A 25876-nucleotide genomic window follows, 5' to 3' on the forward strand; every position below is an offset into this window, starting at 1 on the left:
GGACAACCGTTTTGTGACCCTAGACGAGGAGGTATATCTGACTTTGATACGACAATCTGGGTCTTCTGAATCAGCTACTGGAAGTATGTTTTGTTATTAGTTAATTATTTGCTATTGAATGTTCAAGTGTGTGTGTGTGTGTGTGTGTGTGTGTGTGTGTGTGTGTGTGTGTGTGTGTGTGTGTGTGTGTGTGTGTGTGTGTGTGTGAGAGAGAGAGAGAGAGATGGTCGCATCACAGTGGAGTCAGCTGTTTTAACTGTCCATGGCTTGTGTACTGCAAACACGTATGAGCTGAGCTTTATCACTGTCTGTTACGCCACTCTTCGGGCTTGAACTGATGGTAAAACTAAGGACATTATTAACTGTCTTTACATTTATTTACAAAGATGAAGCTCATGATTATGGAAATTGGCGTTACATTTCCCACGAGTGCTTTCGGTGTTCGGCCAATCACAATGTAGTGGGTCAGTTTGCCAATCAGAGCAGACTGCGCTTGTTGGAAGGAGGGACTTTGTAGAAAACAATGCACTTGAGAGAGGCGGAACATAGAGGATACAGTACAATTTTTTTGAACATTAAAGCATGCCAACATATTCTGTTACACCAAATACACAAAATAATGATCTTTATAAAAGCATCATATGACCCCTTTAATGATAGTCAATGTATTAAATTAAATCAGAAGAGATGCATATGAAAAGGTAGATTGTAGTTTGATTGCTTCTTTCGCAACATCTCACAAATGGCACAGCATTCTAAAAACATAATGCTCAAGTTGAAAAAACACATCTTGAGAATCTCACATCATTTATATTTTTTTTTATCCTTCCACTGCCCACCTCAATGCAAAATTGTGTTCTGTGTGTATGGCCCCAAAAATGTACTTTGGCTGTCTTCCAAGAACTGCTATTTTCTTCAAGATATTTAAATTTAGTTTTTGTCATTGTGTCAGGATGCTGCAGAGCAGAGAAAAGCACAGATGCGTCAGGCGGACCTGTCTCGGCAAAAGAACCAGAACCTCAGTGAGCTCGAGGCAGAGGCAAGGGACCGGGCTCAGTACCTGTTGGAACGGGCCAACACCCTGAGAATGGAACAAGAGGACGAAGTCAAGAAGCTCAATGAGGTAGATAAGACCACAATGAAAATCCAAACCATAGCTGCATCTCATTTCGGAGGCTACATCCACCGGAAGTCACATTTGTTGGCCACATACATTGAGGTGGTCTCATTTAAGAAATGAAAATCATGTTTAGGAAAAGTTTAGCCATGAGACCTCCTCAATGACATATGTGGCCAACAAATGTGACCTCTGAAGGACCCAGCCTCAGAAATGAGATGCAGTATATATCCTACTTACTGTAATGTTGCATCCATGCAAATGTTGCCTTTGCCTTTCGTTGCCTTCAGTTAATTCAGGAAGTGCAGTGCCATGTTGTCCGGGATGTGCAGATTCAGGAGAAGAAACTCAACAGTGCAGAGTGGTTGGAGGAAGAGAAGAGACTGGATGCCATGATGGAGGTGGAGCGTCGCCGGGCCTTAGAAACCCAGGAACAAATTGAACAGCTGCGAAAGCAGCAAAGGATAAAGTAAGAATCACGCTCTGTATTCTATATACTCTAAATACAATGCTATGTTGCCTGTGGTTGATGTGTGGTTGTTATTGAAGTGGGAAGATGTGTATCCTGGACCAGATCCAGATGTGTCTGGAGGAGAAAATGCTACAGGATGAGTTGAAGGAGCAGGAGGGTCAGCAGTTGTTGGAAAACATGGACAGGATGCAGATGGAGGAGCTCAAGGTACATGCAATGAATCTCTAGATGAGTTCAAATTATGAATAGTTTAATAAAATAATTATAAATAGTAACTCACATAGATAAGTATGTGTGACTTCATCTCTGTGTGTGATATTATAACAGGCCATTGAACGGAAGAAGGAGGAGCAGAGGAATTTACTTCAAGAGATTCAGAAGATAAATGAAGAGAATTTGCTTGCTAAAGAGCAGAAAAAGGAAGAAGAGAGATTAGCAGATCTGCGAGCTGTAGAGTATACACGCAAAAAATTGGTAAGAAAAGTCTTTAATGGCTTTCTCTGTTCTTTCAACACCCACAACTGTAATCTTAAACTAGGCCTTTATAATTAGAGGCAGACTGTCCATGCAGTTTTTCCATTTTTAATTTAAATCAGTTGAATCCATTTCTTTATAAAACATAACTTAATCAACTGAGACTGCCTTGCTCTCAGTTGAAGCCCTAATACTGCTAAGAACAGAATACAAATACCATCTTCAATACTTATCTTGCTCGATCTGTCTGCTGCAGGCCCTTTCTTTTGAAACATGCTGCACAACTCCTTGTTCAAGCTCTTGTTCTGTCCAGGCTGGACTATTGCTATGCTCTCTTGGCAGGTCTTCCAGCCAGTTCTATCAAACCTTTACAATTAATCCAGAATGCGACAGCAAGATTTATTTTTAATGAGCCGTAAAGAATACACGTCACACCTCTGTTTATCAATTTGCAATGGCTACCATTAGCTGCTCGTATAAATTTCCATGTGTTGATGTTTGCCTAAAAAACCACCACTGGCTCTGCACACATTTACCCATATTCATTACTTCTGACTTATGCACCCTCTAGAAGCTTGCATTCTGCAATTGAATTTCGTTGATTGTGCTATCCCAAACAAGCACAAAGTCTTTTTTACGGATTTTTAAATTAAATGTTCCCTCCTGGTGAAATGACCTGCCCAACTCAATCTGAGCAGCTGATTTCTTAGCCATCTTCAAGAATCAGCTAAAAACAGATCTCTTCCATCTTTATTTGACCCTCTAACTTTAGCACTCACTATTCTAATTCTATTCTTTAAAAAAAATATTATATATATATATATATATATATATATATATATATATATATATATCAGTTAAGCTGATGCAGTTCACAAATTCTTCTGCATAATTTTAATTATTAGGGACAGCAGATTATTTTTCAAATCAGTTTTTTTTTTCGGTATGAGCAAGTTTAAATTATATTTTGATAGGTTGTTCGTCTTGTTTAAGATTTAATGCACTAGCACTGCTGTAGTTTACATAAGAACACTCTGCAACAGCAGAATGTCACTACTTTAGAGAAAACTTAATCTTATGGAAATTATATGAATTTTGTTTTACCATTTATATATATAATCTGTGATTGCATTTTTGCAAATATACTGTCTGCCCAGATATGCATTCTATCAGTAACATTACAGTGACAGCACTAGGAACACACACAAGTGACTTGAAGTACAGAGGCAAATGGCATGCAGAGACAGAGTCACTGGAAGAGTGTCATTTGGGATAAGGCCTATGAGAAAGAGAGCCATTTAGGATGAAACAAGGAGGACAGGTAGCAAGGGAGAAGTTACCCTCCACTTATTCACCATGATCAATTTAATTAATACTGAATATGTAAGAGTATATCAACACAAAAACAAATATCCACCAGTATGTTTAAGCAAGAAACAAAAACCATAGTAGGCCTTCTAAAAAAAAAAAAAAGTATATAGAAATAATTATTCAGAAATAGTGTTTAAAGATAAACTCTTCAACACAAAAGAACTGATAATTCTTTACTTGCACAGATAGTTCTGATTAAAATACACTGCATCTGGCATCGTTTGTCAGTGATAGTGAAAAAGCAACAGTTTGATTTATTTCCCAAACCATTAGTTTTGTGGTAACTTTAATTAAGTGGGCCACTGAACCACATTCTGATCTACTGATTAATGTGAACAATGTTGGATTAATCAGATGAAGATGTGGAGACAAGCAAAATTCATTTAAAAGCTTCAGAGGCCTGAAAACATAAGCAGATGAACTTAAACAACATAAACTTTTCCCATCAAAGCTGAAAAGCCCCCTTAATCCCAGATGTGTTTGATGCACTCTAGGAACGAGAGGCAGAGTATGAAGCTGAGCAGATACGAATAAAGAAAGAAAAAGAGAAGGAAGTGGCGCGACTGAGAGCTCTTCAAGAAAGAGACAGAGACCATAAAGCTGAGCAGGTAAATTCTCCTCATAAAACTTTACTTATTCATATAATGAGATGCATCCTCTTGTTCACCCATGATGGTGTAATACATTTATATCACAAATTTAATAAAGCTTATTTGTTTATGGCAATTGATACATGGGCAGAGAAATTTATTAATTTCTGGATTCAAATAAATGAGTTTTTCTCTGAACTGACAGGATGAGATCAGGGCACGGAGGAACCAAGAAGCGGCTGGAAGGGAATGGAGAAGAAAAGAGAAAGAGCAGACTTTGAGAAAGCTGGAAGTGGAAGAGAAGCTAAAGGCTACTCGTTTGGAGCAAGTGACTCATAAGGAGCACTTGCTGTCCATTGAAGCTGGACGAGAGAGAGCAGAGTTTGAGAGGGTCCTGAGGTATAAGCACCATCACATGTATCACATCCAATTAGCACAGCCGTACACAGAGTTTTAGAAACACAGAGGACCAAAAACTCGGCTTACTAAGGTGGCTAGTGTCACAATGATCTACTGTGTTGGAGCGAGGAACAAGTAGAAAAAGTAGTTAACACCAAAAAACAGTCTTTATATTCCAACAAGGGGAATACACAGGGTAGCCAGGAGACACACACGTAGCACGGCGTTGAGGCTTGAGTTGACAACAAACAAAGGAGAATGGAACAGGTTAGAACTTAAATAGGGCAGATAACGAGGGGCAGACAGGTGAGGAAGATGAACTAATAATGAGACACCTGATTACAGGAACTGGAAAAAAAAATTATGTACAGTATGTGTGACACAAAAGAGAAAACACACACAGACAGTCCATATTCGCCCCCACTTCGGAAGGTGATCCTCGCACCATAGGAACAACATAGGGATGGACGGGTGGGAACTTGGGAGGAGGCTCAGGAAGAGGGTGGACATCGGGGAGGGGGCCGACAGACAGAGTTGAGGGAGGTGACGACGGAGGGAGGAGCCAATGAGGAAACCGGAGGAGCGAGGGTGGATCAGATGGAGGGTGGAGCCAGGGAGATGACAGGAGGGACTTGGATCATGTGGCGCTAAGTGGGACCCAGGCCACAGCCATAATGATGACCCACAGTGGAGCAGACAGAGGGAGGAGCCATGGAGGAGGAAGGGCTGATGATTGCGGCAGAGCAGGTGGTGGAGGAGCCAGAGGGAGAAGCCATGGAGGAGGAAGTGATGATGATTGCGGTGGAGCAGTTGGTGGAGGTGCCAGAGGCAGAGATCCGATGAGCCAGGGTGACGAGGAGGATCCGGAGGGCCAAGTTGGAGCAGATGGCACTGGCGACCAACGTGGAGGCAGGGATCCAGAAGGCTGCAGTGGAGCCGGAGCGACAGAGGATAGAGAAGGAGCCGAAGAGATGGAGGAGTCAGAAAGAGCCTAAGGTGGAGTCACGTGGCGATGGATAGTCGACGACAGACCAAGGTGGAGCCAGAGGGACAAGGGAACCTGGTGGAGCCAATGTACTGATGGGCCACGGCGGAGAGGAGGGAGATAGGAGCCATGGTGGAGGCGCTGGGTAAACGGGCCGAGGCAGAGCCTGGGTCTCAAAGGCTAGAGGTGGAGACTATGGATTTTGCAGCCATTGTGACAATGGAGGATGGCAGACCCACGAAGATCATAATGTATTGATGGTGGGTTGAGGGCGAGCAGAAGGGCTGCCAGGCAACAGCAGTTGAGGAGAGGGTGGGTGGGCAGGCATTTGTGAGCCTCCGGGCTTAACTTAGGACCAGGAACTCTCTCAAGGCTGGATATGGGAACAGGAGCCTTCTCTGGGCTAGACATAGAAACAGGAAATTTCTCTGGGCTAAACTCAAGAACAGAAGCCCTTTCAGCCTTTCACATTCCCAGATCCATTAATTGATCACCTTCAGCCATGATGCAGGAGGCGGAGCTCTTCTCTGCGCACTCACTGTACATTAGACTCTCCCCTGTAGCCAGCTCTGTAGCCAACTCTCGCACCTGCTCTGACGTCACAGGCTCGAGCTCTGGGGCAATCCTCAGCATTGTCGCTTTCTCAGGCGATTGCTTGACAGTTGCGGTGGGCTCTGGCTGTCCGTCATCGGTTGGCTTGGGCTTAAAGAGCAGGTCATATGGTATTTTAAAGTGTCCTAATATTGCGTTGGAGTCCCCAATAACAGGTTTAATTTTCTCAGAATATACATTTAATATTAAAGTCGTTTGCCAATGATTCCAAACTGATTAGTTCCCAGCAAGTTCAGAGGAAACCCATCCTTTCCATAAGCCTACTCTGCTCTGATTGGAAAGCTTGCCAAGCCTGTTGTGAATGGCACAGAGAGGAGTACTTGAGCCAGTTAGCCAGTGCTACCATTGACAAAGCACCTTCACATAAAACAATGCGTTTACATGGACACTACTAATCCAATTGTAATAGGACTAGAATCACAATCAGAATAAAAAAGTCACATGCAATCACGTCAATCGGATTGAATTGGCCAGATCCGACTAAAATTTTGATTGGATTGTAAGGGGTGGTTTATTCATTTTTTAATCCAAGTGAGAGGACATGTAAACACTTGATCGGATTGAAAACCGGAACTGGCAAGTACTGCGCATGCGCAGTGACGAAGAACTAGCGTAATGGCGTATGACGCGCGGAATGAGGTGTTCATCCAGGTGAATAAAGTGTCTTAAATAAGTGTCCTTTCATTATAAAACTCCCCTTTCACTTAGCGTATGTGAAGTGGAACAGGACCCTTCCACAGCCTTCCACATTCCCAGATCCATTAATTGCTCACCTTCAACCATGATGCAGGGGGCGGAGCTCTTCTCTGCGCACTCACTGTCCATTAGACTCTCCCCTGTGGCCAGCTCTGTAGCCAACTCTCGCACCTGCTCTGACGTTACAGGCTCAAGCTCTGGGGCAATGCTCAGCATTGTCGCTCTCTCTGGCGATGGCTCGTCAGTCGCAGTGGGCTCTGTCCGTCATCGGTGGGCTTGGGCTTAAAGAGCAGGTCATATGGTATTTTAAAGTGTCCTAATATTGTGTTGGAGTCCCCAATAACAGGTTTAATTTTCTCAGAATATACATTTAATATTAGATTGGTCAGCTTGTCAAGTCTGTTGTGATTGGCACAGAGAGGAGTACTTGAGCCAGTTAGCCAGTGCTACCATTGACAAAGCACCTTCACATAAAACAATTATAGAGTGCGCCAATCCATTCTTATAATAATGACACAATACAAAAACAACTGTGTAATCTAAACTGTGAACACTTAAAAAAATAATGGTGGGTATGTTAGCCGAGTGCTAATGTGACTAACTGATAAAACAATACAGTTTGTTAACCCAAAATATGTATGTCTACAGTAATGTTTAAAGAACGACAAACAAAATATGCTCAGTTTAATCAGAACGCTGAACAGCTGCATTACAGGAGCACCAGCCTAAAACTCACTCGTCTCGCCCACGTTAACCCTATAACTGCCAGTGCAGCTAAATAAACAATTTCACAATGATTATAAAGTCTGTGTGCTACACTACATTATTATTAAATGAAGTAATTAAAACAACATCAGTCTACAATAATCGACACATTCTTAGGAAATGAATTATCAGAGCTACTTCAGTAAGACAGTTATACAGGTGCATCTCAAATTAAAATGTCATGCAAAAGCTTATTTATTTCAGTATTTCAACTCAAAAGGTGCAACTTGTGTATTAAATAAATTCAATGCACACAGACTGAAGTAGTCTAAGTCTTTGGTTCTTTTAATTGTGATGATTTTGGCTCACATTTAACAAAAACCCAATTCACTATCTCAACAAATTAGAATATGGTGACATGCCAATCAGCTAATCAACTAAATATACCTGCAACGGTTTCCTGACCCTTCAAAATGGTCTCTCAATTTGGTTCACTAGGCTACACAATCATGGGGAAGACTGCTGATCTGACAGTTGTCCAAAAGACAATCATTGACACCCTTCACAAGAAGGGTAAGCCACAAACATTGATTGTCAAAGAAGCTGGCTGTTCACAGATTGCTGTATCCAAGCATGTTAACAGAAAGTTGAGTGGAAGGAAAAAGTGTGGAAGGAAAAAGATGCACAACTAACGGAGAGAACCACAGCCTTGTGAGACCTGTCAAGCAAAATCGATTCAAGAATTTGAGTGAACTTTTCAAGGAATGGACTGAGGCTGGGGTCAAGGCATACAGACGTTTCAAGGAATTTGGCTACAGTTTCTGTATTCCTCGTTAAGCCACCACTGAACCACAGATAATGTCAGATACATCTTACATTGGCTATGGAGAAGAAGAACTGGACTGTTTCCCAGTGGTCCAAAGTCCTCTTTTCAGATGAGAGCAAGTTTTGTATTTCATTTGGAAACCAAGGTCCTACCTAGAGTCTGGAAAAAGGATGGAGAACCTCATAGCCCAAGCTTAAAATCCAGTGTTAAGTTTCCACAGTATGTGATGATTTGGGGTGCAATGTCATCTGCTGGTGTTGGTCCATTGTGTTTTTTGAAAACCAATGTCACTGCACCCCTTTACCAAGAAGTTTTGGAGCACTTCATGCCTCCTTCTGCTTACTAGATTTTTGAAGATGCTGATTTCATTTTCCAGCACGATTTGGCACCTGCCCACACTGCCAAAACCACCAAAAGTTTGTTAAATGACCATGGTGTTGGTGCGCTTGACTGGCCAGCAAACTCACCAGACCAGACCCATAGAGAATATATGGTCAAGAGGAAGATGAGAAACAAGAGACCAAACAATGCAAATGAGCTGAAGGCCACTGTCAGTAGCTGCGTTTACATGGACACTACTAATCCGATCGTAATAGGACTAGAAGCACAATCAGAATAAAAAAGTCACATGTAAACACGTCAATCAGATTGAATTGGCCAGATCCGACTAAAATTTCGATAGAATTGTAAAGGGTTGGTTTATTCCTTTTGTAATCTGAGCAAGGGGACATGTTTTTTGTTTTTGTTTTGTTTGTGACGTGTTTACTTGATCGGATTGAAAACCGAAACTGGAAAGTACTAGGGATGCGCGGTGACGTAGAACTAGTGTAATGACGTATGACGCGCAGTACGAGGTGTTCATCCAGCCGAATAAAGTGTCATGAATAAGTGTCCTGTCATTATAAAACTCCCCTTTCACTTAGCGTATGTGAAGGCCCACGTCCCACCATTCCTTGTTTAAGACTCTTATCAACAGATGACTAGTTTTGGGTGCGGGAAGGGGCACTTTTACAAGGGTTTTTTTTTTTTTTTTTTTTAGTAACCTTAAGCAGCACAACAGTTCATGTGCTGGTCATCGTCTAATTAGGACCAGAAGTAGATAAATATCATGTGTGCTTTTTAAAATAGTATGCGACAGCAACCGTAAACTCTGTATATTCATGCAGTGTGCACATGTCAAAAGAGTAAATCCGATCAGAAGCTTGTGACATAAACGCGCATATCAACCCGATCACTTTATTTAGCGTTCATGTAAACACTGCGTTCGGATTCGTCAATCAGAATGAATTAATTCCGATGGAAGCAAAAAGTGTCCATGTTAACGCACCTACAGAAACCTGGCAGTAATTAAAGCAAAAGAAACCCCTACCAAGTATTGAGTACATGTACAGTAAATGAACATACTTTCCAGAAGTCCAACAATTCACAAAAAGATGTGAATTGGTGGGTTTTTATTAAATGTGAGCCAAAATCATCACAATTAAAATAACCAAAGACTTAAACTACTTCAGTCTGTTTGCATTGAATTTATTTCATACACGAGTTTCACAATTTGAGTTGAATTACTTAAATTTACTTTTCCACAACATTATTTAACTAAAATAAATGTAATTTATTGAGATGCACCTGTATGCTTTACCTGGAAACCTAAAGCTGCACTAGGTATACATCACATATTAGCACAAAAATCTGATATTTTGACCACTCATTTGAAAATGTACACATAACTTATGTACACATAATCAATCGTACGTCTTACAGGTTGTGGTTCGGAGAGCTTGTTAGTCCAAATTAAGAAGATTACAATTTGGTTTGAATCGTATTTCTATGGTATCCTTGAACAAAGCATCTTCTCAAAATTATGTAAACAGACTAATAGTGTAAAGTGTCTGTGGGCAGGTCAGACTCTGTTCGTATTTTGGGGGCAGGTGGGGATTATGCAAATGTGTCACCCAGTGACGTACTCCAGTAACAGGCAAAAGATTTGAAAATATAATGACTCGTTAAGGTGACTCAGAGTAAACTCACTCTTTTGAGAGACAATATCTTTATTTATCATGCATTTTTGATTAACAACATTGAAGATTGTTTTCATTTAAGGATAACTACATTATAAACAGCAAAAGAGATCTTTTCAAAAACCCATATCACCTGCTCTTTAAGCTCCACGCAGCAGGGAGATAGTGGACTGGGCTCTGGATCTGGCTGTGTTCTGGGTCAAAGAGACTCTCCAGACACCGGATGCAAGCTTCTCTCCAGCTTAGTCCGGTGGTGTGTGGGAGATCGTTGAGACAGTGGTAATTTGCCTGGATCCAGGGAGTTCAGCTCAGCGTTGTCAAGCACTGTTTAAACAGTATGCTGGCTGAACTCAACCACATACTCCAACAGGAAAAGGTCCTTGCGGGCTAGGACAGTGAACTTGGCAGCGAGGGGATCTATGGGAAATACAGGGAAAAACAGAAAACAAACACTGTAAAAAAAACACAAAACAAACAAAGGGGAAGACAAAATAAACTATTTTAAAGGTCTGGTATTCTGTCACAATCGCCTATTGGGGTTGATGCAAGGAACAAGGAGAAGAGGAGTTAACACCAAAAGAGTCTTTAATATTCCAACAAGTGGAACACACAAGGTAGCCAGAGTTGACGTTTAATACCAGACAAGGGAGAATGAAACATATTAGAACTCAAATCAGACAGATAACGAGGGGCAGACAGGTGATGAACTAATAATGAGACACACCTGGAAACGAACACACAATGGGTACAGGAACCAGAAAATCCAAATATGGATGTCACACACAAGGGAAACGTCCATATATGTGACAGTTAGTGGGTACAGGGGCATGAGGCCATCCTTAAAAATATTCTTGTTTGCCGTAACCCGATTTAGCACCGACTCAATTTTTTTTTTTTTTTTTGCTTTTAGTCCGACCGACTTGCCGATTGTAAATTTGCGTTAAGACCGACCAATTATTTTTTTACTCTTCAAACAACTAATACAAACGCAATAAAATACTATTAATTATATTTAAGTAAGTATTGTAAATATATAAATTGCCTTGGCCTACATACAAATGAAGGCTATCTTCTTTAATTAAAAAAAAAACCCTTGACGTCATCTGTGTTTACACGGATGTCACACTATGGCCTGTGCGTTCATTTCGTCTCATACTCTCACTCACTGTCAGAGTCAACGGTTCGCGCTTGGTAATGATGGCTGCGGCTGCAGTTAACTAAATGTTCGCGGTCACTGTTCAAAGTCATACGGGTTCGGGCACCATAATACATCTAAAAAAATTCATTAAAACAGCTCGATACCGCTTTAACTTGGCACAAAGTTCTGGAAAAACTGTGCCCAGATCTTTTCCCATCCCTTCTCCTCTCTAGTCTAAAACCGTGTCGACTGTCACTTTATGTTCGAAAATCTATTGCACAATCAAGCACGAATCAACCAACACAAGTTTCGAAAACTAAAATAAGAAAATGATTTTAACGACCTTTTCTCGGAGCGCGTCCAGGTTTTTTTTTTTTTTTTTTTGAACAGGTGTCACACAGCAACTGCAGCTTCGGACAAACACGCATAACAGCAAATAATGCTTCTGCACAATGTTTCTCTTTTTTACAACAGAAATGTGAATTCAGCCGGTATTCAGTCTCATACAGTTTCGGGCTTGAATCGCCTAGGGTTGTCAAAATAGCTGAAAAAACTAAATTGTATTGGAATTTTAAATGCATAATTTCAGTTAGGGTGAAGAAAAGCTTTTTGCTTCTCTTCTGAGGCTCAAGATAGCGCATCGAGCAAAATATTACTGCATATTTATTCAAAGCATTAGAATACATGACTGTGAAAAAAAACATAATATTTAAAATAAGGTTTATGTTCTGTGTGAACGGCTTGGTTTCAGTTTTGATGTAAACCTTCTTGTAAATCTTCTCCACATTGATTTTTTTTTTTCTTAAGTGGCTTCAACTGGATAGGCTAACATAACCTTATAATGCAATGACACATATATTGTCATCGCATCTCGTGCGCGTACACAAGGTGAAAGATGAGAAAGCAGATCCTGCGTGTCGAGCTCGTCGGCCTTTGAAAGTTGTGTAGACACAGCTGTGCGCGCGGCGAGATGGAATGGAACACGTACCGGGGCTCATAATGCAGCTTCCTTAATGCACACCTAAAATTCATATGCGCATTCGAATGTGGATTTTTATTTTAAATTAGACGAATATTCAAAAAAAAATTTTTTTTGATAGTCTAAGAAAATCGCCTATGCGATTTTTTTGTTGTTGTTGAAATTTAATTGTAAGCACAGCCATGTTGAAGCCTGCAGTAAATGTTTTGCATTATGGCAGTCCACTCTGCTTATTGTTTTTCGAAAATGTTGCACTCCTGTTTGTCATTGTGCACGTAACTTCATGCCAATAAATCATCAGAAATATTAATAACATATAAATAATATTTACATTCCTCCTGCCTGTTGTCCGTGGATTTACCTATATTTGGTGTTATTTGCCGTATAAAACTTTAAACATGCAAAATCGATTTTACAATCGATTCAATGAACACTCGTCACTCAAATCAAACAGGTTTTTTTGGTGGATGCAAGTAAAACAGTACCTCATTTTTTTCTCACCTGAAATTCTTGCAATAAACATGTTTACGACAAAGATTTAAATTTGTTTGTGGTCTATTTAGCCTGCATCAAAATGAGGTTTGCAATGATGAGCCCAAAGGCACGGTTAAAGACCCAGTCAGTGACGTCACAATATGCTAATTTGTTTAAATTCATACCGACGTCATCGCCATCACAAAAATTAACTTTTTTTTTTACATTGAAACTTGAAAAAAAATATATAGTCCGACCTACCGACCCTTTTTTTTTTTTTAATTACTGTTACTGCAAACCAAAATATTTTTAAGGATGGCCTGAAAATGTTTATCCACCTCATCTGTATACATGCATTACATTTTTGTCTCCGTCTGTAAAAAAAAATGAAGAAAAAATTAATAGGCAAATGATAACAGAATGAAAACAGCATTTTCTTTTTTATGTGATCCCTTCAAATTTTGTGCAGAGACCAAGCATTGACATATGAATGTACAACATTTGCACTTGGGGCTTTCTTGACAAAAATAGAAAAATAAAGAAATAAGGTATTAGACTAATAGAGAAAAGGGGTTAAAGAATACAATATAATGTAAAATAATGCATTTGCTGAATATACTTTGTACTTTTATTTTAATAATCTCAATAACTATACTAATCTCAACCTATAAACCCAACTTTCAAAGCTACACATTTTAACATATTCTAGTGTAGGTCTGAGTATAAAGAGTGAAATTACTGAAAGGCTCTAAGGAAACTTTAGCATAAAGTTAGCATACAATTTCACAATATGTACACAATCATTCTCAATCTTTTGCCTTGTTTGCTGAAAACAGTCGAGTATCCCTAGATATTACTGTTGGTTGTTAAATATTGAGGGCAGCTGTGGCCTAATGGTTAGAGACTTGGACTAGTTACCCGAAGGTCATCGGTTTGAGTCTCGGTGCTGGCAGGAGTTGTAGGTGGGTGGGAATGAACCGTGCTCTCTTCCACCCTCAATACCCATGGCTGAAGTACCCTTGAGCAAGGCACTGAACCCCCAGTTGTTCCCCGGGCGCTGGATATATAGCTGCCCAGTGCTCCGGGTGTGTGTTCAATTCTCACTGCTGTGTGTGTGTGTGTGTGTGTGTGTGCGCACTTGGATGGGTTAAATGCAGAGCACCAATTCCGTGTATGGGTTACCATGCTTGGCAAATGTCACGACTTTCACTTTCTATTTTCATATTTCTATTGTAATAGTTGTTGAATATTAAATGTATAATGTAATTATGTAATGTTAGATCATGCCTCCACGTCAGCCCCAGATGCCAGATCCTGTCAGAATTTTTTTAATTATTATTAATCAGTTGTCTAATTCCTGAAGTCCTGTCTGCATCATTAGATCCTTCAGTAAACAGTAAATGTTTAATTTGCATACATCTCACTTTTTAAAAAAACTTGTAAAGTGTGAAATAATGCAGTGTTAGAATGTTACGGCTAGATGCTTAGTAAGACATCAAGATTGTTTTTGTTTTGTTTTTTATGTAAAATGATTATTGTGCTATATAATATGCATTACAAAACCCAGTTAGTCAACCTTAAAATGAAACAATTACTTCATTTAGTAAATTAGTAAACAATTACTAATCAGAATATTTTAACTGGAAGAAGGCAGAATGGACAAAGATAACATGGAAGATTGCATGCTGTACACTCCTTTTCCAGAGCACAACAGCAGCTCATTGAGAAAGAACGAGAAAGAGAGAGGCAACTGCATCAACAAATCCAAAGGCATGCTGAGGCCGTGAGGCAGCAGGTACGGGAGAGAGAGATGCAGGCCATCACCCAGCGCAGAGAGCTGTTCCGAGAGGGGGAGCGGCTGGAAGAGGAGGCACGCAATCGCAGAGCACGATTGGATGAGATTAAAGAAAAGAAGCTGATGGAACTCAAGTATGTCCTTACAGTAAAGTAGACAGAAAAACAATAAGCTGAAAATTACTTCACTTTAAAAAAAAAAAAAAAACAATGAAAGAAAGAAAAATTATCAATCACATACAGGACAGGAAACACACTGGCCTAAGAAGTGACATATTTTAAAATATATGAATTTCATTGCGTTAGCTACAAAATATCATACCACGTGGCATTCAGGGCTGTTGGTAATGGGCTTGAAAGTGAGAACAATTCTAATGCCTTTTAGAATATTCTTTTAGTAATTCAATCTGTGGTCCCCTATATGCTATCCAGATGGGGAAACAAAGACAAATCCACTTGCTTTACAAAAGAGGAAGGGTAGTGTGTTTGCTCTATATTTACGCCATTTGAGTTTTTTTATGTAACCGCAATGACATTCATGTTGTAGGAATTTATGATAGAGGTCATGTGAAAGGGAAACAGAGACTCTTTCTGAGAAAAAGTTTCTTGTATAATTGATTCTTGTACTGTAGAGTCATATCCTTAGTTCCCAGACGTATTTTGTTAAGGTCATTCAATAGTCACATCAACCTTATTACATTATTAACACAATCACTTTTCCACTTTTTTACCACAGGGCAGCTGGGCTCTCAGACAAGTACTACAAGGATGTGGAGCGTAAGGTTCGAGCCCTTCCAGCTGTTTAAACTGATGAATATAAGAAATGGAGGAGATTCTCTAAATAAACAAATGTGGCCTGACATATAAAACTGTAAAAATATTTTTTGCCAGTGGATTTATGGAAAATATTGCATTATCACTTATGGAAAGAATATAACAATTAAAGGTTAAACAAAATATGTTAAGGAATCTGTGGCTGACTCAATATAGCTCCTTATATTAGTGCTTACTGTATCACAGAAATAATATACTCTACAAGAAAACATGTGTGCAAACTGATTGTAATATTTTTGGAAAGTTAATTGCATATTAACTGTAAATAGCTGGGAAAAAATAGTTGGAGTTATATTGCATTACATATTAAATATTTATAATTGTTTAAATTTAAAATATATTAACTTTAAAAAAAAAACAGTATAGTTAAAAACTCTTTTTAATACATGCTTTATTAGTCATTTTGTTAAAACATATGCACTTTTGGAAGCATACTTTTAAGATTTAAAATACACTGCAAATTCAAATGTAATTTAATTAATAACACTTCTTTTTCACAGTGGATATTCGTTCTTACAGTTTTTTTTTCTATTGTACTCCCAATTTCATTCCCAATGACAAGGGTAATGTAATCCTTGGCTCACAAATTTAACCACTTCTCAATTTACTTTTTCTATGACGGGGACTTTAATTAAAGGGTTAGTTCACCCAAAAAATGAAAAATAGGCTGTGTTTTACTCACCCCAGAGGCATCCTAGGTGTGTACTGTATTGCTATTCCAAGCTCTGTCATTGCAGTCTGCGTTCAAAAATGCAGCGATTCCCTACAGGAGGCCTTTGTTCACCATCAGCCTAATTTTCATTTTTGGGTGAACTTACACTTAAAATTTACATTAAACTGTTTGATTTAAATGATATGGGTAAAGATAGCATGCCACAATAAGTAGGGCATTAAATAAATGACAGTGGATATTGTGGATCTTAGAGCAACATGATACTATTAACTTGACATTGTGAATTGTAAAGGCAAATTTTGGGATAAACTTCTCTGTGATGACTTAGATGGGGATGATTGTGAGGGGGACTATGGACGGAGCTAGGGATATGTCGGTATCAAATTTTCCTGTTGCGATTAATTGCTCATGCTTTTATCACAGTATATGGTATTATCACGGTATTGAAATTTTGTTTCAAAAAGGGGTCATAATACAGTATAAAAGGTTAAATAACCTTATTATAACAAAAATAGCTGAACATTTAAATACAATAAAACAATACATAAAAATACATAAAGTTAAAAGTTTTACACAGATTAATGTGCAAAATAACTACCTGTATAAAGACCAATCAGTATCACTTTACAATAAGACCTAATTAGTTAACCATTAACATTCACGATGAGCAATAGCTACATTTGCTACAGAAGTTATTAATCTTTGTTTTAAAAAATACAAGTCTTAGTTCATGTCAGCTCATTAAATGACACAGTTGCAACTTTTGATTTTAACATGTTATTAAATATTGGAATACCTAAGATTAATGAATGTTCAGAAGAATTTTTCATTGGCAGTGCATGTTAACTAATGAATTTACTAATGTTAACTAATGAAGCCCTAATGTAAAGTGTGAATTAACAATAAAGAATCAAAACTCTAGGGCATGTTGTAGTCCAGATAAAAATAAATAAATTAAATTAAAAAATTAGTTGCCTTTTAAGTCTAAATATTTAAGTATTTGGCTGTGATGAACACCATTGCAAATCCACAAATATGAATGGATATTTAAATATGTTTTAGAAAGTAATGCAGCTGCTTCATTTATGGGGTTTCCAGAGTAAAGGCTGCTTTTTTCTGCAGTTTAGCGCCATCGGTTGTCAGAGAGTGAATGTGCTTTGATTCAGCGCATCTCTCACATGCTTGTTTACATCAGAGCACACACACAGCGGTGTTGTGCCTTTTGACCACCTGATGGGAATAGTATTCCTAAAATGCATTCCAAATTCTGAATATAGTCCATGATAACAATACCGTGCATATTAATTACCGTGATATATCTCATTCCCGAATACTGGCACGTCTAGAGGGAGCAGGGCTCTTGTGTGTCATAATGAATCCATCTGGAATTCATGGAGAAGGGAGCAATGAAAGACAATGTAATGTCCTCATTATCTTCACTGTTACCTTGAAATTAAGAAGCTAGGCAGTGACAACAGGAATATCTTAATATGTTGGTGTTGTGTATGTGTGTGTTCCCTTTTTGCTCTTAACTTTATAAAACTTGCTCTCTTCTTTAAATGCTGCAGGTAGTCTACATCTAACACATCTACTATAAAGAATATTTTTACCTATGCAAGTTATTTAAACTTCATATAAAATGTATGACAAAAATATGTATAATATATCAAATATAACAACATTTGAATTATTCTCTTTATATCTTAACTTGAGCTCTCCCTCCATATCTATCTTTAAATTAAATTGCTAAGACCTGCCACGGGAGAGTAGCTGGGGCAGCTGTTGCCTAATGGTTAGAGAGTTGGACTTGTAACCCGAAGGTCACAGGTTCGAGTCTCGGTGGTGGCAGGAGTTGTAGGTTGGGGGAGTGAATGAACAGCGCTCTCTTCCACCCTCAATACCCATGGCTGAAGTGCCCTTGAGCAAGGCACTGAACCCCCAATTGCTCACCGGGCGCTGGATCTATAGCTGCCCACTGCTCTTGGGTGTGTGTTAATGGTGTGTTCTCTTCTCACTGCTGTGTGTGTGCACTTGGATGGGTTAAATGCAGAGCACCAATTCCGAGTATGGGTTACCATGCTTGGCAAATGTCACAACTTTCACTTCACCCAGGGTCATATTACATAAACTATCAAATTACCTTGAAGTGACCATCGCATGTACCCTTTACTTACAGACTTGTTGAAGGGCCCTTTGGAAAAACATTCAGGTGTTCACTTTCATTAATGCTCCTACAGATGATGTTCCCTTCCCAAAGTGCCCTTCAAGGGTGCAAAACTGCCGTTTCGAATATGCCCTGGGTTAAACAATGACACTCTGCAGCTGGTTGCAACAAGTAGTCACAACATTACCCAAATATGATTATCCTAACATGATTCTACATGATTTTGTGTTGTTATTGAACACACCACTTTTCTACTGTCAGGCCTGTGCAAGCCAGGGCCATCATTAGGCCGTACCGGCCAGACCCTTAGACTCGAGGGCAAATTCAAGCTGTGTTTCCACTGCCACAGTGCTACTCTAAAGTAGTGGGGATGTACACTAAGGCAGGGTATGTCCTAAAGGGGAGACATGCAAAATGTGCAGTGCAGTCGTGATACCCTTGCCCAGTGGTTTTCAAACTTTTTTTATGAGTAACTATGCAAACAAGATAAACATTTTTTTCACCTTGTAAAAGAATGTTGAATTTATTAATGGTTGTGTTGCTTTTTAAATAATTGTAACCCTAGTGATAAAATGCCCAAATTGCCTATATATGCACTGTTCTACGATGTGTAAATAGAGTGAGTAGGTAAAATTTCAAAAATAAAAAATGTGCTTTAAACACCTGGATGAATCACGCTCAAAAGGCAAATATTAATAATCAATCACAACTTATTATATATTATATTATAACTTATAACACAATATGTGGATTAGCTAATGGAATTAATATTACAATCAACAAACCTTTTCGCCCAGCAAACACCCAGTGTTAATCGTTTATTAATTCTAAGAAATGTTTATTTCTGGGGTATGGCGTATGTTCTCTTGTACAGTACTACTCAGAGCATGTAGCCAAAATGATGAAGGACACCAGGAATGCAAGACGTTATAGTATTGTTTGAGATTCAGCAGATCAACAGCCTTGAGCAAACCATCAGTTTAGTTGTAATGCGTGCTTTTTAAAAAATAAATAGGAAACGTAATTTGGTGCTCATTGATATCAAGCATAGCGTGTAATCTTGGTAAATTAAGTAATAATAAAACATTAATTCAAGGTTTAATATATCGGGCAAAACACTATAAAAGAACATATGATTACATATGTATTAATTGGGAAAAGATAGAAATAGTAGATGAGTTCAATTATCTTGGTATAATATTGAACTCAAATCTCAGTTTTAAAAAACATGTAAAGAAAATTGTGAGGAATATTAAACATAATATGGCAAACTTTAGACAAATCAGACTGTCTTTCTTTTGATGTAGCTAAGGCTTTTATGCATGCTATAATTTTTGCTCACGTGTCTTACTGTTTGACATGTTGGGGTCAAGCTAGTGATAATGTTATTAAACCTTTAAAATCTCTATATAAACAGGCATTAAAAATTTTATATAAAAAAACAACCATTTTCATTTTTGTAGGATCATAGAGAAACATAATTTTTAAAACTTTGATAATTTTCGACTTTATTCAAATTTGTATATGGTTCAGAAAATCCTAAACGGTCTGGCTCCTTCTGGATTACGTGAATGTATTCATTTCTGTTGTGAAACTTCTGTGAGATCTACCAGACTATCATTTATGAGTAATTGTCTGGTTCCCATTCGTCACTCTGCATTTGGACTATCATCTTTTCCAGTGAACGCCACTAATCAGTGAATGCCCTACCAGATGATATAAAAAGGTGTAAAGCACATGGTCTTTTTAAATTGAAGTTAAAATCTTTTTTAAAATTGAACCAATTATGTAATCATTGAGATTGTGAAAATTAGATTGATTGATTGATTGATTGATTGATTGATTGGTTGATTGGTTGATTGATTGACTTATTATTTATTTATGGCCCTGACGGTACTGCCTGTGTAATGTTATGCTAGTATTGAAGTGCCGGGGGGACTAAGGATGAAAATTAGCCCCATGGCTAAATCCGGTACAATACATGAAATGGAAATTTTATGTAAAAAAATTGTGCATGGTCCCTATATAAATAAATAAATAAATAAAAATAAAATAAGATGCATGATTGTACATGTCTTAAGTGAATAGTAGACACAATGTGTTCAGAGAAAGTTTTGTCTATGAATTTATGTGGTGGAAAGGTCCGTTCTATAGGCCCATTATTTTATTTTTAGTTGTTTATTCTGCTGTGATACCTGGTAAAAAACATTCCACTATCATCGACAGTCACCAACCTGGGAGTAAGATTTGATGCTCAACTCACATTTGACGCCCACATACAACATCTGTGTAAGATCTCCTTATCATCTCAGGAACATTGCTAAACTCCGTCCCACACTTGGTCTGTCAGATGCTGAAAAACTTGTCCATGCTTTTGTATCCTCCAGGCTGGACTACAGCAATGCTCTCCTTTTTGGGATTCCTAGCAAAAGTCTACAATAAATTACAATACATTCAGAACAGTGCTGCCAGGATCCTAATGAGGATAAGAGAATATGACCATATCACACCCATCCTTCACTCACTCCACTGGCTCCCTGTCGCATACAGGATTAACTATAAAATCATCTTACTTACCCATCAATGCATCCACAGAAACGTACCCCCCTACTTAAAGGAACTACTCGCAACACAAAACTCTTCACGCAACCTCCGCTCTGGAAACAAAGCCCTTCTTCAACCACCCAGAACTAAGCTCCGCACTATGGGGGATCGAGCCTTCTGCTCAGCCGCGCCGCGTCTTTGGAATTCCCTTCCAGAAAACCTAAGGGCTCCTCAAGCCATAGACTCTTTTAAGAAAGAACTAAAAACCTTTCTTTTTAAACAAGCATTTTTTACTTTTTGCTAACTTTTTAAGTGTTCTTTCCGGTTTTTAATTTTGTTTATGTGTAGCACTTTGGGATTGTTTTTAACTATGAAAAGTGCTTTACAAATAAAATATATTATTATTAAAGCTAAAACACTCTCTTCCCTCTAGTAGGAAGCTCTAGACAGTAATCTCTGCTCGTCAGCAAAGACGCAAGAAATTCTCTCCCTCTCTTTATGTCTTTTTGCCAACTCTTGAAATAGCATTACTGATATCATGACTAAGTGCTTACCAAAAACCAGCAGGCTGAAAAATAGATTTTACATATCTGATTCACCACTTAAGATTCCACTACTCCCACACACTCACCACCTTTATGATTTTATATCCTAAAGCATATTTTTAAGATAACTTTATCCCCAGCCACGGTTCTAGAAAAACACGGTCAAGCCAGACGCGGTTGAAATTTACTGTAGGCATATTACTGTATTTTTCGACAAAGCAAGATTCATAGAAAAAGAGAAATGGGAAATTATTCAATTTAGAGGGCTATAAAGAAACCATTTCTAAGTAGAAAACATGAATGGTTAGTTCTTATACTGGACGTCCTATACTACATCCAAACCTCATATAAACCATTTTGATGCAGCATTTTTGACATATGGGACTATATCCTGCTATAAAGGGCTGTAAAAACCCATTTCTAATAACTAGAATAAATGTCAGTTCTTATACGGGACCTTCCATATATGCACACCTCTTATGAAACCATGTTACATCAGCGTTTTCAAGAAATGACACATTATTACATTTTAGAGTGCTATAAAGGTCCCATATAAGAACAGACCAGTAGCTTTTTCTTTTTTACTTATTAGAAATTGGGCCTGAGGTAGAACAATGTCCTATATCTCAAACACAATGCAGTAAAACTCCCACAAACACAACAGAACAGTTACACCTTCTCAAATTCTTCATTGCAGGTGCACAAATCCTATTCTACAAATCACAAATTACGAAACTCGTACGCTCACATTTTTTATACAATTGCTGCAGTGAATATGGTGCAAAACGCATTTACACACCCACATCAAGAAATCTGAAGTCGTGGAGAAATGTTGAACCACCGCAAATCAGTACGTGAATTCATCCAATGAGAGTTGCACACTTGTAGAATATTTTCTCAGAAATGTCTTGTATATTTTTCTTACACAAACACAAAGTACAGTCGTGGCCAAAAGTTTTGAGAATTACATAAATATTGGATATTGGAAAAGTTTCTGCTTAAGTTTTTATAATAGCAATTTGCATATACTCCAGAATGTTATGAAGAGTGATCAGATGAATTGCATAGTCCTTCTTTGCCATGGAAATTAACTTAATCCCAAAAAAACTTTCCACTGCATTTCATTGCTGTCTTTAAAGGACCTGCTGAGATCATTTCAGTAATCGTCTTGTTAACTAAGAAACGCGTGCAGCCATCATTGCGTTGCATAAAAATGGCTTCACAGGCAAGGATATTGTGGCTACTAAGATTGCACCTAAATCAACAATTTATAGGATCATCAAGAACTTCAAGGAAAGAGGTTCAATTCTTGCAAAGAAGGCTTCAGGGCATCCAAGAAAGTCCAGCAAGCGCCAGGATCGTCTCCTAAAGATGATTCAGCTGCGGGATCAGAGTGCCACCAGTGCAGAGCTTGCTCAGGAATGGCAGCAGGCAGATGTGAGCGCATCTGCACACACAGTGAGGGGAAGACTTTTGGATGATGGCCTGGTGTCAAGAAGGGCAGCAAAGAAGCCACTTCTCTCCAAAAAAACATCAGGGACAGATTGATCTTCTGCAGAAAGTATAGTGAATGGACTGCTGAGGACTGGGGCAAAGTCATATTCTCTGATGAAGCCCCTTTCCGATTGTTTGGGGCATCTGGAAAAAGGCTTGTCCGGAGAAGAAAAGGTGAGCGCTACCATCAGTCCTGTGTCATGCCAACAGTAAAGCATCCTGACACCATTCATGTGTGGGGTTGCTTCTCATCCAAGGGAGTGGGCTCACTCACAATTCTGCCCAAAAACACAGCCATGAATAAAGAACGGTACCAAAACACCCTCCAACAGCAACTTCTTCCAACAATCCAACAACAGTTTGGTGAAGAACAATGCATTTTCCAGCACGATGGAGCACCGTGCCATAAGGCAAAAGTGATAACTAAGTGGCTCGGGGACCAGAATGTTGAAATTTTGGGTCCATGGCCTGGAAACTCCCCAGATCTTAATCCCATTGAGAACTTGTGGTCAATCCTCAAGAGGCGGGTGGACAAAAACAAAAACAAGAACAAACACCCACTAATTCTGACAAACTCCAAGAAGTGATTATGAAAGAATGGGTTGCTATCAGTCAGAATTTGGCCCAGAAGTTGATTGAGAGCATGCCCAGTCGAATTGCAGAGGTCCTGAAAAAGAAGGGCCAACACTGCAAATACTGACTCTTTGCATAAATGTCATGTAATTGTCGATAAAAGCCTTTGAAACGTATGAAGTGCTTGTAATTATATTTCAGTACATCACAGAAACAACTGAAACAAAGATCTAAAAGCAGTTCAGCAGCAAACTTTTTGAAAACTAATATTCATGTAATTCTTAAAACTTTTGGCCACGACTGTACATAACTACAGCTGCTTGAATCTGCTGCGATGAATCTCACTGTTTTTCGCTTTCAAGTGACAAGTTTCGCGCTCTCCCTTTTGCACTGAGATATTTGGTTCAAAAGTGATTTGTGCATCTGTAGAGGTAGTGGGCGGGACTGTTTAGAGATTACAGAATTTCAGCCAATCAGAAGAGCTACTTTGGCTCGTTGCTGAGTAGGTGGAGGCTTGGGAACTGTAGCCGGTAGATATATGCCCCAAGCAGTTTTACACCCCTGTTGTTCCTCGTGCGTCCAATAGGGGGAGGCTGCAGACCTATGACCTACTGTAAAATGTATTATTTATATTTATTCATAAACTGTTTTTATGTACAGGAGACTGACTGATATATGATGTTGTGAATTTATATTAAGTTACATTTAGATATTAACCATATTCAGGCCATTAGACATACAGTACTGTGTAATCATATGGATCCTAAATGAAATATTTGCTGTACAATTCACAATTGCTCGTCATACAGAAACAAAACATGTCCTACATAGCATTTTATGAAGACAAACACAATTTAACCCTTTTCTAAAGTTCCAAGGGTTATTTAAAAGAAAGAGACAATATTGTTGTTCACAAAAAAATTTTTATTAACACCATGACTTGGTTATTTCTTAACAGCATGACTCCTGTAGATGACTCTACTATGGCTTGCCACTCTTCTTTAATTGTTTTTTTTTTCCTGCTGTCAATGTGCTCCCACTCACTGATAAAAAAAAATAAAAAAGCAAAAGTTGCATTGTGGTAGAAACAATGGTTATTTATAAATAATGGCAGGGTGTCATGTTTCAAATTTTTTTCCTTTATAGGATCCTTACAGTACCTTGCGTCAATGACAGGTCCTTGCAGGAATTTCTCCTCAGCCTCCAAGATGGACACATGCTCCACAACAACAAGAGCACAGATGATGGACTACCAGAGAAAGATTTATCACAGCCCAAATAAGCCAAGCATCATTTTGCATTTTTAGTTTTTTTTTTTTTTTTTTTTTTTACAACAAAATCAAAAGTGCCTTTTCTATATTAAGCACAAAACTATTATTTTAGAGCAATGGTCTAACATTATAGATAAACTATTTGACATTAAAAACAATGTGAATATGACACCATGCAGAGTACAACTAACACACAAGACCTACCTCTGGAAAAAGGACATCCATAATGAATCTGATCTGGTCACTGTGGGTGTGCCGTCCAGAATTGAAGTCATCTGAGTGTAGATAACATCAATTTGCCAGTGGCGCCCCCAGAAAATGTTAACAAGGGTGGCCAAATGAGGCCACAGTAAATTTTGGGGTGGCACATTAAAATAAAGAAAAAAAAATAAGTTTTGCAATATAGACAAAAAGTTATATCTGTGAGTTCTTGGATTTTATCGATAACGATAATTACACTATTTTGCTGAGTGTTATTATGCTGATATCTTATTTTTAATTGTGCTGACACCTGATTTTATTTTATTTTTTTACCTTTACACCATTGTTTCTAAAAGTGTGCACCATATTTTAGGTCAAATACTTGCATTTGGGCTGTTACCAAGCAAATGCAATCAGTATCAACAAAATTGATCTTTGCAATGCAGATAAAACAGAAGCTGCATCTGAAGTGCCATTTAGATGTTTTTACACACTGTTTAATGTAGCACCGTGGAACATGGAATACTTTAACCTGCAGTTACAGATGAATAAATAATGTTTTGATATTTTAAAGATAAAACATTGAAAACTGATGTTTGAAATTATTTAAAAAATGAAAAGGTTCCATAAAATGTGAAATTAAAACCGCCAATAGGTGGCAGCGAGTCACTGTTAATAAGTGAGTCATTGCGATTGAACCGAATCATTTAAACGGTTGATTCATTCAGGAACGAAACACTTTAATGTTGCTCAGAGACGCAAAACTGTGGCTGCAGCAGCTGCTGCACTTTTTTTCACTTCTTAAACTATTGTGAATTTACATTCTGCATTTAAATTAATAGTACCCACTGCAAATAATCCTAGGGGTGGCCAGAGTTTATACAGGGGCGCCCCTGCAATTTGCTCCTGATCTTCAATGAACAATAT

The 25876-nt window shown here is 38.4% G+C and overlaps 1 protein-coding gene across 2 annotated transcripts in view; it reads left to right on the plus strand.

The window, feature by feature from the left end:
* Positions 1-15528, plus strand: part of cfap45 (cilia and flagella associated protein 45) — a 38336-nt gene extending 22808 nt beyond the window's left edge. For both annotated transcript variants that reach the window (XM_059564815.1, XM_059564814.1), the window contains exons 5-12: positions 953-1123; positions 1408-1586; positions 1667-1796; positions 1917-2063; positions 3929-4042; positions 4230-4423; positions 14561-14785; positions 15387-15528. In XM_059564815.1, the coding sequence (XP_059420798.1) occupies positions 953-1123; positions 1408-1586; positions 1667-1796; positions 1917-2063; positions 3929-4042; positions 4230-4423; positions 14561-14785; positions 15387-15456 (1230 nt within the window). In that variant the 3' untranslated portion in view covers positions 15457-15528. The remainder of the gene's footprint in view (positions 1-952; positions 1124-1407; positions 1587-1666; positions 1797-1916; positions 2064-3928; positions 4043-4229; positions 4424-14560; positions 14786-15386) is intronic.
* The last annotated feature ends 10348 nt before the right edge of the window (positions 15529-25876 follow it).

Source organism: Carassius carassius, chromosome 13 (genome assembly GCF_963082965.1).
Source record: "Carassius carassius chromosome 13, fCarCar2.1, whole genome shotgun sequence".
NCBI classification, from domain to species: domain Eukaryota; kingdom Metazoa; phylum Chordata; class Actinopteri; order Cypriniformes; family Cyprinidae; genus Carassius; species Carassius carassius.